General features: G+C 48.4%; 1 protein-coding gene across 1 annotated transcript; it reads right to left on the bottom strand.

Annotated features, from left to right (window-relative positions):
* Positions 1–3,357: 3,357 nt before the first annotated feature.
* Positions 3,358–13,096, bottom strand: LOC119399118 (uncharacterized). Its single transcript, XM_049417539.1, has 5 exons — positions 13,089–13,096; positions 11,319–11,466; positions 9,586–9,753; positions 8,175–8,336; positions 3,358–3,704 (listed from the first exon to the last, which is right to left on the bottom strand). The coding sequence occupies exons 1-5, from the start codon at positions 13,094–13,096 to the stop codon at positions 3,525–3,527; spliced, it is 666 nt and encodes a 221-aa protein (XP_049273496.1). The 3' UTR covers positions 3,358–3,524.
* Between the last annotated feature and the right edge of the window lie 543 nt (positions 13,097–13,639).

The following is a 13,639-nucleotide window of genomic DNA, read 5'->3' as shown; positions in this document are numbered from 1 at the left end:
AGCAAGAAAGAGAAAGAAATAGATAGAGAGAGGTAGAAATAAATACAAATAGAGAGAAAAAAGACAAAAAAAAAGGGAAAAAGAAAGGAGGAAAGAAAAAAATTCGGCAGATCCCACGCACCGTGAGAGTCGATGTATGCGAAGCATGCGGCGGAACTGACTGTGGCGTAATTTTTTCTGAGCGAAACGTTACAAAGTGACGCTAAGGATTTGCATAAATTTTATACGCACACATATACGTCGAAGAGCAGCATATGTGTTATATAACCAGTTGTTTACAGTTGGGTAACGCTGCGTACGGCAACATGGTTTTACCAACACCAGGAGCAGTAACCTGATATGTAGTGTTTGTCCTTGTGATGGAGAACGTAAGCACGTCTCACGAACCCGTGTGCATGTGTGGAAGAAGTTCCTGACAGTTCTTGAACAAGGTCATCATCACCGTGGTCAGTGAGCACCAACAGCTCGTCATGACTTGTAACTGGATCCGGTCGTGATCGCGGTGACGAAGGGTCCATGTGTAGTGAAGTATGACGTATTGTGCACCTGTTGGAAATCGTGGATGCCTCCGTCATTTCGTCAACAAATTGTCTGTCGATAGAGCCGGCGACATGTCGGAACCTGAAGTCACCCTTCGCGTTGGTGAGGTATAGGCCGTTCAGGCTGGTAGGCCTGGATAGTGCTAGGTAGACCAACATAAATGGATGGCGCTTGTCGTATTCGTAGACTACCTGGGCCTATGTGGCCTACGTAGCCTAGTCTACAAAGCGGCTGTCAGTAAACCTGGTATCATCCTCGGTCAGCATGAGGCCATCGTCCAGCCTCTTAAGAAATGAAGAATACACTGCGGCGTTCTGGCGGGCTAATATCATACGTAACTTTCGTTAATGTATTCCTCCGGGGTCGTGCAATGCATCAATATAGCTTGCTGAATCATAGGAATACAAATGTAATGTTTATTAGACTGCTATAAAACCGGAGCCAACACCGGAACCACAGACGTTAATCTGATATGACGCCTGTATCGTAGGAGTATCATGTAGTGTTTATTGCTTTGTTCCAAAATTAGATAGCCAGCACCATAACCACAATTGACGTTGCACCGATATTACGCCTCCATAGGCTGTTTTTTCCAAACCAGTTTATGTACATGTCGTGGCTCTGTGGTAGAATACCTGATTGCCACGCAGAATGCTTGGGTTCGATTCCTGCTGCGGTCCTAATTTTCATTCTTTCCGTTCGTCGGGTCAACGCTGCCGATGTCGGTTTTTCTTCACGCTCTTCTATTTAAGTTACCAATGTCTGTTCTCGCCGTTCCTGGGTAGATATAAACTGTCAATCACCTGTGGCGCATACCCGTACACCGCGGCCCCTGGTAAACGGGTATGTGCCGCACGGGTCTGGAGGAGAGGGTTTGACGATGTACGCGACAGGATCTTCGCGTTATTCATGTGAAGACCCGACAGTCATATTCGTCAAGTCTTCTTGCCCTCCCATGCCAATTTTGGTCTACACCAAGTTAAGGAGCCGATCATGAGAGCGCCCAGACGTAGGCGGCTAGATAGATAGATAGATAGATAGATAGATAGATAGATAGATAGATAGATAGATTGATACGTAGATAGAAACGCTCAAAGTGCCAGAGGTTCGCTAAGAAATGCTTCGCATTTAAAAAACCGAAGAGAAAGAAGGCTGCACAGCTCCGCACTTCCTTCAGGCTTGACAGCCCTAGTGCGCAGCTGCCTTATTTTTATACGTGGTTTTGCCCGCGGTACGCCAAGTGACGACAGCATACGACAGCCCGGGCTCCTACAGTGCTCCGCACTTGATATCAAGGTGCTCGAAGAACAAGAGGAAGAAGACTTCACTTTGGCGCGAGCGCGCACTCAATATGCTTCAGATGGCTATGCTATACGTGGTTTTGTCAGCGTTACGCCAAGCTACACGAGCCTCGAGGCGACGACAGATTACGACAGCTCGGGGCCCTAAAGTGCTCAGCACTTAAAACATAAACGAGCCATCTTCACTGACTTAATTGAGGACTGATTAATCAGTGGGGCTAGTGGCATCAAAAAAAAAAAGACTAGTGGAGCAAACGAAGGAAAAGCCTAGCAAAGGAAAAGAAATACTGCAGAAAAGAAAAGTCAAAGAAAGAAATGAGAAACGAAAGAAGAGCCACGCAACTAATGCCACTAGCTCCGCTGTTTAATCAGTCCTCGCGACGCTACGTCAGTGAAGCTGGCTTAATTTTTTCTTTCTCTTTGCCGTCGCATTTAAAGGTGCTGCGTCATGTCCTGCGATATGGTGTGCTTGCATGCTTACATTGCGAAAGTTAAGCACGAGGGCGTGGATTTGATTCCCCGCCACAGCGACCGCACTTCCGCGGGGGCGAAGCGCGTAATAAAAAGAAGAAAAAGAAACGCCAGGCCTGCGCGAAACACGCAGAACGTTTCAGACAAGGTCGAAAACCACGCACACAATCAAGTCGAAACAAGATTAACATGCCGAGAAATTTCGTTAAAACTAACCGATAACTCGAACGCCTTAGCGGAGGCTGCAGTATTATTCTGAAGAAAACGAGAATATGCGTTTTCACCTTCTTGTTTAACTTACGCCGTAGGGCATACTGGCGACAACCAAAAAACAAAAGAACTTTCACCGCTGTCTCCGTGTATTGCTTCTGTGTGTTGCTTGTGTACCATAACGTTCGTTGGGGTACAGAAGCAACGCACCTTATCTGGCGACGCACGTAGAGTACTTTGATCTAATTTATCGATAAGGCAATTACGTTTAGCATCACTGATATAGTTGAGACAAAAAAAAATAAACACATTCACGTCAGACCGTTCACTTAGGTGCAAGCAATGCTGCGTTCCCGAAACATCACATATTTATAACATCAATCGTGAAGATCAAAAGCTGCCTCGCATGGTCGGGTCAGGCCAACATGACGAAAACAAGTCATCACAAGTAAGATTACGCCAACAGCGATTGGGTCCATAACGCCCAGAAAATAATAAACACGAAAGTACGCATCGAACAAACAGTTCAACACAGAAAAGTCACAAGGAAACTATGACGTAGCGGTTCACACTTGCCATCGAGATGCACGCCGGTCTTGTCTCTATATAGTTTGCGAGTATTGTGACACCTCGCCAAGTATCGTCACCGCTCTCGTTGTTGACGTCACCAAGGCGCAAACATTAGGAAACACAAAAGTACATGTCAAACACACGATTCAATATAAAAGACACCAAATATTACGTAGCCGTCCACACTTGTCCTCGACTCAAAGATGCACAACGGTGTTGTCTCTGTAGAATTTACGAGTATTATAACAGCTTGCCAAGTGTCGTCATCCGCTTGCTGATGACGTCACTTTGGCGCTTGAAAAGAGTCACGTCACCACCCCCCTGTCGTTGACTACACTATGGTGCTTCAAAACAATGTCCGTGGAAGCCTGCTGGAGTTCCGTGCTGAGTCATCAAGGTCTTCCACAAGTTGTGGCAATCTTTTTTTTCTGTTTAGGGAAAAGGTACTCCGTACCTCTTGACCATCACGTCGTACACGGCCTTTATCATGTCCAACTTTCCGAAGAAGACGTGCTGGTTGGTGTAGTTAAAGCCCACTTCCTCATAGTCCTCGCCGATGTCTTCGAAGACGATGCACTTGTCCTGTCCGTAAGCGTCGAGCATCTCGTTCGCCTGAAATACCCAAGTATAAAGTGGAAAGCACAACGATATCAGCTTAGAATGACAGAGAGCTGTTGGTACGTATTCACATGAAAGGGGTACTGACAAGAAAATTTTCCATGGTCGTTTTCTTGCGTCAAATGAAAGGCCAAGCCCTCTTAAATGTACTGATAATGTGAAAGAGCCCTGAAAAGTAATTATAGTATGATTTTAAAAGCTAATTGCGGTTACTACTGTACCCTGACGTCACAACACGGTATAAGCTTCTCGTCACGTGCGTGCGCAAGATATCGTGACGTTTCCACGGCCGCACCTCACCGTTGCTCCGTTGGTGACGCACAAGCGGCCATTTTGAATGTTTTGGTGACGCACAGGCGGCCGTTTTGGAAGTTTCGGTACCTGACGTCATCACAACTAGACAGACTGCTGCGTGAAGTCACCAGAACCAGTGTAGCCTGACGTCAAGCTAGTGTCGATGTCGGTAGGTGCGCCATGAGAAAATTGACTTTAACATCAAAATAAAATATCTCAACAGCATTTGCTGAGCATCACACTTGCTCAGAGCCGTCTCTCTAAACGGGAGATTTGTGTGGCAGTGTAAATTCGCCTCCGCAAAATGGTGTCAGTACCCCTTTAAAAGAAGAGAAGTCAAGACACCACATACGCCGCAAAAGCCTTTGCCCGCCGAGTCTTTTAACATAAACGATATCAGAAGGACCGTGTTCCTTGCTCTTGTATTATCGTGTCAAGTGCGTAGCGCTTTAGGGGCCCGGCTTGTTGTCCATCCGCAGATCTCACGTGGCGTGGTCACGCTCACAATCAAGCGCTAAATACAAGCCTAAAACATGGCTAGTAATGCTCAAAACCGGGTTAAACTAAATGAACAAGGTCAAAAATAATAATATATAACTAACAGCAATAACCAAGAAGTAATCGCAATATTTCAGTTAAAATAGCTAAAATTGCTGCGGACATCTTCCATTACTCCTGCGTCACGCAAGATGGCGTCACCGCCTCGCAGAGGACTTCGTCGGCACTTGGTCACTACCTCTGAAGGGGGAGACAACCTGACGGAACTCGCTGCAGACGACGCCTATCTCAACTGCCGTAACAAGCAGGAAGTCGATAAAGCGAATCAAAAAGTAGCGCGCATGTCGCACACCGAGTTTTCGAAACTCCTTAACGAGATTCTGCTCCTGCCTGGGAAACGCTATACATGCTTACCACAAACAATGACGTCATCGACAGTTCGGTAAGCGGAGTAGCGGGAACTCTACGGACGGGAATCGCTGGGTGACCGTGCTACGCACTTCCGCGGCTTTCACAGTAATGGAGCTGCATTTGTTTTTGTTTTCTGTTTTTTTTTTTTTGGGGGGGGGGGCACCACCGTTCTAAAACGATATCGGCACGCACGTGTTTTCCAACGCCAACGCTGCATGCAATACAACGAAAGAAAAAAGAACTTCGCATCTAAACGAATCTGAGTCTTGAATAGCGACACCACTGACTCTCGCGTTCCTCTTCAAATCATATCGGGTCCGAGCACTATTTCCGGTTTTCCGAATGTCCAGAAATTCTTTTACTAAACAGAAATCGGTGGTTCTGGTTGAAGAAACGAGTTATGTTGGATACACGTGATATCGGAGCTTAACTTGACTTAACAGAAGAGTCATTCACTGTCAGGATACTTTATGAAAATTCATTGATTTACTTTACTGAAAACTTGTGAGCTGCTGGGATCGTTGCGGCACCTGGCGGAACGGATCTCAACCACGCGCTTCTTTCCGCGTGGCCTCCGAGATCCGCTTCGGCAGTGCGACGAAACACAAGGTTAACACAAGGAATACACCAGGGCACATGAACACCGAGCTGCGAGTGTCACAACCACACACCAGCGTTGCATACACTTAAGTCAAGGATTGAGGCCACGCCTCCAGATTTTTTAAAGGCGATAGTATTTCTTGGGATACTTCAACGCAGAAATTTCGGTCTGTCTGTCTGTCTGTCTGTCTGTCTGTCTGTCTGTCTGTCTGTCTGTCTGTCTGTCTGTCTGTCTGTCTGTCTGTCTGTCTGTCTGTCTGTCACACGACCCAGCCACCCGGCCAAAGTTTAAGCACTTGCTGAACTTTGGCCGGGTGGCTGAGTGGCATCTTGAACTAGTACCGGCGTTCGTATTTGTGAACATTGTCGATCAAAAAGTAAATATTACGCACATCTGAGGCGCAACATCGATGCGTAAGTATTAGGTGGCGCGTTCCTTTACTAGAAAATACATAATACGTAATTATAAAGACCCTATAGTGTTTCTTAAGCCAGATGCGGCGATTCAACATAGAGGAGGAGGACTCATGTAGTACGGCCAGCAGAAGACAGTTGTCTTTCGATGGCATTTGCAGCGAAGCACGTAAATACGCGGCCAATTTTTTATATCGTCACCTTACGAAGTACTGAATGTTGGACGAGTTAAGAGAGTACTGCCACGTGCTAATGGCCGTCGGTTTCAACTTACCGCCACTTTAATTCCCAGTTGAGTATAATTACGCGTGCGGAATTGCTAACGCTTCTATAGCGTGCCGTCGCACGTACCACCCTTGTTGGGCGATTTATCATTTCTGTCATAGGCAAATGCATGCAGGAATCATTCCTACAAAGTTAATCCAAGGATTTCACCAGAGCACCCCAATACCGAGGTACGAGTGCGACTACCAGACACCTAGGTCAGGGTTTTAACAGTGTTCTTAGTCGAGGCTTGCCCGTCCCTTAATGCCGTAGCACTGGTCACGTGCCCATGCGGTGTGGCCAGAGTGGGACTCGGTGGAAAGGGAAGCGGCTGCGCTGCACCAAGATGGCGAGGGCAAGGCTCGGTAGAAAAGCGAACCAATGAGAAGCGCGCAATATGGGCGAGGGTGAGGCTCGGTGGAAACTGTGAACCAATGAGAGGCTCGCCAAGAGGAGGAGTGTCGAGGCTCGGCAGAAAGGCGAACCAATGAGAAGTGCGCAAGATGGGCGAGGGTGAGGCTCGGTGGAAACTGTGAACCAATGAGAGGCTCGCCAAGAGGAGGAGTATCGAGGCTCGGCAGAAAGGCGAACCAATGAGAAGTGCGCAATATGGGCGAGGGTGAGGCTCGGTGGAAACTGTGAACCAATGAGAGGCTCGCCAAGAGGAGGAGTATCGAGGCTCGGCAGAAAGACGAACCAATGAGAAGTGCGCAATATGGGCGAGGGTGAGGCTCGGTGGAAACTGTGAACCAATGAGAGGCTCGCCAACAGGAGGAGTATCGAGGCTCGGCAGAAAGGCGAACCAATGAGAAGTGCGCAAGATGGGCGAGGGTGAGGCTCGGTGGAAACTGTGAACCAATGAGAGGCTCGCCAAGAGGAGGAGTATCGAGGCTCGGCAGAAAGGCGAACCAATGAGAAGTGCGCAATATGGGCGAGGGTGAGGCTCGGTGGAAACTGTGAACAAATGAGAGGCTCGCCAAGAGGAGGAGTATCGAGGCTCGGCAGAAAGGCGAACCAATGAGAAGTGCGCAAGATGGGCGAGGGTGAGGCTCGGTGGAAACTGTGAACCAATGAGAGGCTCGCCAAGAGGAGGAGTATCGAGGCTCGGCAGAAAGGCGAACCAATGAGAAGTGCGCAATATGGGCGAGGGTGAGGCTCGGTGGAAACTGTGAACCAATGAGAGGCTCGCCAAGAGGAGGAGTATCGAGGCTCGGCAGAAAGGCGAACCAATGAGAAGTGCGCAAGATGGGCGAGGGTGAGGCTCGGTGGAAACTGTGAACCAATGAGAGGCTCGCCAAGAGGAGGAGTATCGAGGCTCGGCAGAAAGGCGAACCAATGAGAAGTGCGCAATATGGGCGAGGGTGAGGCTCGGTGGAAACTGTGAACCAATGAGAGGCTCGCCAAGAGGAGGAGTATCGAGGCTCGGCAGAAAGGCGAACCAATGAGAAGTGCGCAAGATGGGCGAGGGTGAGGCTCGGTGGAAACTGTGAACCAATGAGAGGCTCGCCAAGAGGAGGAGTATCGAGGCTCGGCAGAAAGGCGAACCAATGAGAAGTGCGCAATATGGGCCGGTGAGGCTCGGTGGAAAGTGTGAACCAATGAGAGGCTCGCCAAGAGGAGGAGTGTCGAGGCTCGGCAGAAAGGCGAACCAATGAGAAGTGCGCAAGATGGGCGAGGGTGAGGCTCGGTGGAAACTGTGAACCAATGAGAGGCTCGCCAAGAGGAGGAGTATCGAGGCTTGGCAGAACGGGTGAATTAATGAGAGGGGCGCAAAGATAGGTGAGGGTGAGCCTGACGAAGGCAGGCATCAGCTTCGCTATGTTATTAGGCTGCAGAAATTCGCGCCTTTTTCTTCCTTCCTGAAAAATCACTGCTACTACTTCGCTGTGTCGACAGTGTTCGCGCAGTGGAGCTGGTCGCATTTTTATTTTCGTGACATGGCTCCGTGGACCACATCGATCGTCTCGAAACGTGGCGACGTACCTTGTATGCCAGCGTGGTGTTCGTGTCGTACGCAAATAGCGTCAGTAGGTCGTTATTGCGAATGTACCGCCAGAAGTGTGAGTACGTCGTGTTGTCGAAGTAATAGGTGGTCTGCTTGTCCTCGACGGGATACACTCCTGTGCCGTTCAGCTTGGTCGTGAACTGCAGAGACGGTGGTCAGCAAGCAAAAGGAGCAATTAAATATTTCGTAGACCACTAGTTCATTATATTGACTTTGAATAAAGACGAAGTTGTTGTTATAAGCGCCACCACGAATGAAAATTAGTCATTAAATCAACAGCCAACATTGTTCGATTCTAAGCCTATATTAGTAATCACTTAGCACGAGCCAACATTGGCCGGTGCTGACGAGTTCGGAAGAGTCTATTTGAAACTATGGAGAAGCATAACATTACACAGTACACTAGAGGGAAATCTGGCGCTAGTGTCTATGGGAGCTGCAACGCATGACGGTTCGGCCAGCGTAGGAACGATGGGTAGTACATGGGTTTGCCTAAGCTTCGGTCTTTCATCTCCGTGTTCAGCAATCCCATTTCACCACCTTGACCTTTTTAGGCTGATGACTTCAAACCAGCTCAGGAGGTTCACGACGAGCCATTCTTTTATGCGAGACAAAGGTCAAAACTCAACAATAAACAAAGCAGCAAGTGCGCTCGAAGCCGCAGGCACGAAGGCTAGGCAAATCCGTGTGTACTACCCATCACCCATCATTCCCATGGTGGCTAAACGATCGCAGCGCCGCAGCTCCCTCTAGCAAATTATCTAGGGAACTCTATGCTTGAAAGCTGAGCAGCAGTGTCAGCACACTGGTGTCACGTTACCCGAGCAGAAACGTCAAGTACGTCACACAACCCCCGCGTAATTTGAATGAAAGGCGAAGTTCTACCTGGGAGTGCACAAATTAGGTATCGGTATACCCTGCCAGTGTCAGTGGTTGGCGCGCGTCACTGGAGGTGCCAGTAACCTACGCCGTGCCGCTTCTGAGTTTTCATCATCTTGCCAGCATCACCACTGCCAGGGCTGACAGTGACGTGACGCTTTACCACTGACGTCACACGTGGCGTTAATGCTCAGGTCACGCGACCTAGAGCCGTTGCGGTGCAAACAAAAACACCCGGCCAGTGCTGGTAGTGGGCGAGTAAGCATGGTAGTTTTAATTTGGTTACACCGCAGCCTCCGTGACCAGTTTCGACAAGGAGCAATGGCGCGCCGATCGCTGAGGCTATCGGTCGTACGTAGCCATCGCACCTCGTTACAGAATGCGGACGCAAGATTGTCCAGCACCTCGCAATAAGATTATCCAGCACCTGTCGTTATCACACCGTCCCGTCTCTGGCGCTGTGTGTTCCTGTCCTAACGTATTTGACGGAAAGCAGCGACACTGGCTCACCCTTAGCCGGTGGTATCGCTGCACGTCTTGCACGTTGTGGATCTCCGAGACGAAGTCGATAGGATCGGCGCTGCTGCGCATGTAGTTGATGGACGTCGTGAGCGAGAAGCACAGACTCTTGCGTTTCAGCACTTTCTTCCAGTGAGGAAACTCAGCGAGTATGTCCAGCTATGGAAGAGAAGAAAAAAAAGAATGATATGCAGAAACTTCACTGGGTCGTCGAAGCAAGCGTGAGCATTGTGCCCCTTCCCAACGTCTACTTTGACCATCGCTTGACCACGATAGGCCTACTGACCATCGCTTCACCACTGCTTGGCCTTTGCTGAAAGGGGCAGCGAGACGAAAATTTTCTGTTCTTTTTTTCTTTTTTAAGTCAAATGAAAGGCCAATCTCTCGAGAGCCTAGAAAATGTACTGCTAACTGTGAGTGCACCCTGAAAAAATTAATTACAAAATGTTTTTAAGAGCTAGTTTCGGTTCCTGCTGTACCCTGACGTCACGACACGTTACGACCTTCTCACCACATGCTCGCTCAAGTTGTGACGATTCTACGGCCCCTCCGCTCCGTGGCTCCGTTGGTGACGCACAATGGGTCATCTTGAATGATTTTGGTGATGCACTAGCGGCCATTTTGAATGTTTGGTGACTCGCGTCATCACAACTAACCATACAGGTTGCGTGAGGTCACGCACCATGTCAATACAGTGTCGATGCCAGTAGGTGCGCCATGAGAAAATCGACTTTAATGTCAATATAAAATATCTTATCAGCATTGAATACGCATCACACTTGCTAGAGCCGCCTCTCTATTCAAGAGAGTTGTATGACAAAGTAAACTCGGCTTCGATCATTTGTGTCAGCACCCCTTTGACCACTACTGAACACCGATTCAATAGCGTTTGAACGTTCGGGGTTAGAGTCTCCATATGCTTCGAATGTCGAGGATTGGATAACGTGTATGCTAGGAGTGTCGAAGGTTCAAGCCCGGCCAACTAGATAAGTCGTGGGTTCGATTCGTTATTCACTACTTACCACTGCAAGTTTCCCATGTATTTCCTATGGAGCCATATGTTTTGCTATGGAAGTTTCCTTAACTTTTAAGAACCAGCTTTCCCAATGTCGCAAAGTGTGAAAAAAATCTCAGTTTTGCCGCAAGGGTGAAGCACTGAATGAGATCTCAACAAATTGGGAATTTATACGAAGGCTGGCAGCTAATTGTTTAGCATCCGACCTGGCGTGGCTCAGCAAAACGCCGATATGAAAAAATGCGGCCGCTTCAGTGAGCGAAGTGACCTTCGTGCTGTCTTGCAGCTCCATCGCAAACCGAAGGGTGAGAACAGCACCTACAAATGTATGAGCCTTCTGCTGATCACTGTCAAGATAACGCGCGCGCCATCGCGTTGCTGCCGGAGCCACGCACCCCTCCCCATGGACTTTTCGCGCGAAGAAAGACGACCGGCACGTTTCCTCTGTTTGTGCCGCGATCGTCAGCTGTTCTCGCACGCTCTCACTCGTACGGACAACGTACGACGAGCAGGGTGATGCTATCGATTTGGACTTTATACGGAACCTCACGGCGGCGCCGACGCCGACGCCAAAAACGCCCCGGGAGTGTTGATGTAAGTGCTATCGCAATAAATAAATGTTGCAGTAGCCAGGAGTACTCACACTTCAACGTATTGCTCACTTGTTTTGCGCAACTTTACTTTATTGTTGAGTAAGTACCATATTCACCATTCCGCGAGTGCCCGGAGCCACAGGTCTGATGGGGTTTGGCGGAGAAGCGGCCTTGTAGGGAGCAGTGTTCGGTCCAGCTCGTTCCAAGATGATGTTGGGCTCGTCGGTGGAGTTGCTAGTGCTTATCCCGACCACGTCTGCATCCCTGCACGCGCATATAACCACGATACTGCGCTCAGATGTGAAAAGGGCTGCTGCGGAGGAGCTACAACTTTTGACTAAAATGACGTTATTAGAGAAATATCTTGATAGCGACGTATGATTCGCGAAGATGTCGTTGATGTCGCTATCGTATCTTTACTAGAAAGGAAAATGGAAGATAAAAAATTGCATTCTTGTATATCGCTCCGAAATCCAAGCAGTTTTTGCCAGTGTGACGTCACGGTTGTCAGTCTCTTTTTGAAACTTTATTCAATGAATTACATAGTACACTGTACTATACATTGATCACACATGTAAGGCAAGTGGGCAGCGTTGGCAAAAAGACAATTTAATGCCTGACAAAGTGCCATAACCCGTCCCAGTCATTAAACCGCACAAGGAGCAGTAATGTACACATTTACAAAATTAGTAACAAAGAAGCAGTCACAGTTACACAATTTTTTTTAAAACAATACATAAAACGTCGTCAGAAGAACATTCATGCTTTAAGACCTGTCTGCAAGACTCAGTTCATAACAATAGTGTATTATAACATTTTTTAAGACACAAAGCAAGGAATATGTACAATTACGCAGACTCACTGAATACAAAACCATGAAATTACTGTTCACTTAATGAAAATACGACAGATATTCAACGACAACCTGAGCGATGCCATTTCAATGCATAAAGTTACCGTCGGCGTTGTAAACGCGAATTTTTAAGCATCGTTGCGTGGTGACATAGAGCGAAACACGGCAGACGAAAAGGGAGGTACAGAAACCCACGTGACCTTCCCGGGTGAACGGTGTATGGAAAGGGAACGGATTGTTGTGACGTAATCGCGTGACACCGTCGCTTGGTCAAAGGTGAACCGATCCCGAAGGTAGTGCAATATCCACGTGAGGTATACGATTGAGAACTGGGTGAGCTGGTACTGATTCACGGCGGATATAAGTAAACAGCGCAAAAAAAAAATTAATAAAAACAACGAGGACTAAGAAAACGCGTATGGCGCATGGAGCCACGAAGCGTACATGTTGCTTTCTTGCATTGATTGTTTTGCACCCTTCGAACTGACAACGCGGACGGTCACTTTTTGCATTTGAAGATGGGCCCCTCACCAGCCTCTGAAAATACAAAAAAAAACGAGCGCAGTATTCTCTCCTGGCGTTTCTCGTCTTTCTGGCGCACTTCGTGCCGCAAACAGTGATTCCCGTGACGTCCATATTGTACATACTCTCGATTGATCTATATACGCGAAATATCAGACGTGAATTGTCTCCTGCACTGCTTTGCCACGCAGCCGGCCATCCGTTCTTCCTTGCCTCGCATGACTATCGTGCGCGATCAACTGATTTCACTCCATTTTCTGTATTTGTGACTGCGCAAACCGAGGTAACAGCGTGTAGCTGACAAGCGTGAAATCTTTTTAGGGTCAACGTTTAGTGCTGTTTAGTGCTGACATGGTACACGTGCTTTTAAGAAATAAGTGGCGATGGTGAGATATAGCCTGTAGGAGGGGTAGTGAAGGCAAGGAGGAAACCACTCGCTCGTCTTCGAACGCTGGGTGGTGAGGGGCCCTTTAACAACATTGATTGTGTCAGACGCAGCTCTGCAAGCAACCTGAGCATGTCTGCAACCATCGTTTCGGGAACTCTAGCGTTGCCTCCCGGCCAAATGGCGGCCGTGTGGATGTAGGCCCAACTCGGCTCCAGGATCGGATTGCTCGCTGCCCGGAAAGTCTGCGGACGAGAAGAAGTGAGAACTGTAACCCCAAATACTTGCCAGCAATTTCGTTCGTAGGCATAGATCTTTCAAACGGAGAGGAGGAGTACCTTCTTTCTGGACTATGGCTCGGAAGTGCAAATGCTGACTCACGCTGACGTCACATCCTCGGCAGTGCATTTTTAGGTGGTTCATGATTATTTCCCACAGCCCAGAGGCGATTACGGCGGAACCCAGGGAGTCTTCGTTGAAAAGCCTTCTTTGACGAGTGGTTTTGTCTTTTTTGAGAAGCCAAGACCACTTGTCGGTACGTTGACTCAAGCAACACCACCCTGCTCAAGAAATTTTTCGCGATTTTCCCCAGGTACTGAGGCTAGGGGATGTGTCTAAATGTCAAGGATGGAGGGGGGGGGGGGGAAGAATAAAAGGTACCTTTGAGACTCAGATAC

The sequence above is a fragment of the Rhipicephalus sanguineus genome, chromosome 7, assembly GCF_013339695.2.
Source record: "Rhipicephalus sanguineus isolate Rsan-2018 chromosome 7, BIME_Rsan_1.4, whole genome shotgun sequence".
NCBI lineage: Eukaryota > Metazoa > Arthropoda > Arachnida > Ixodida > Ixodidae > Rhipicephalus > Rhipicephalus sanguineus.
This window is presented reverse-complemented; position numbering and strand designations above follow the sequence as displayed.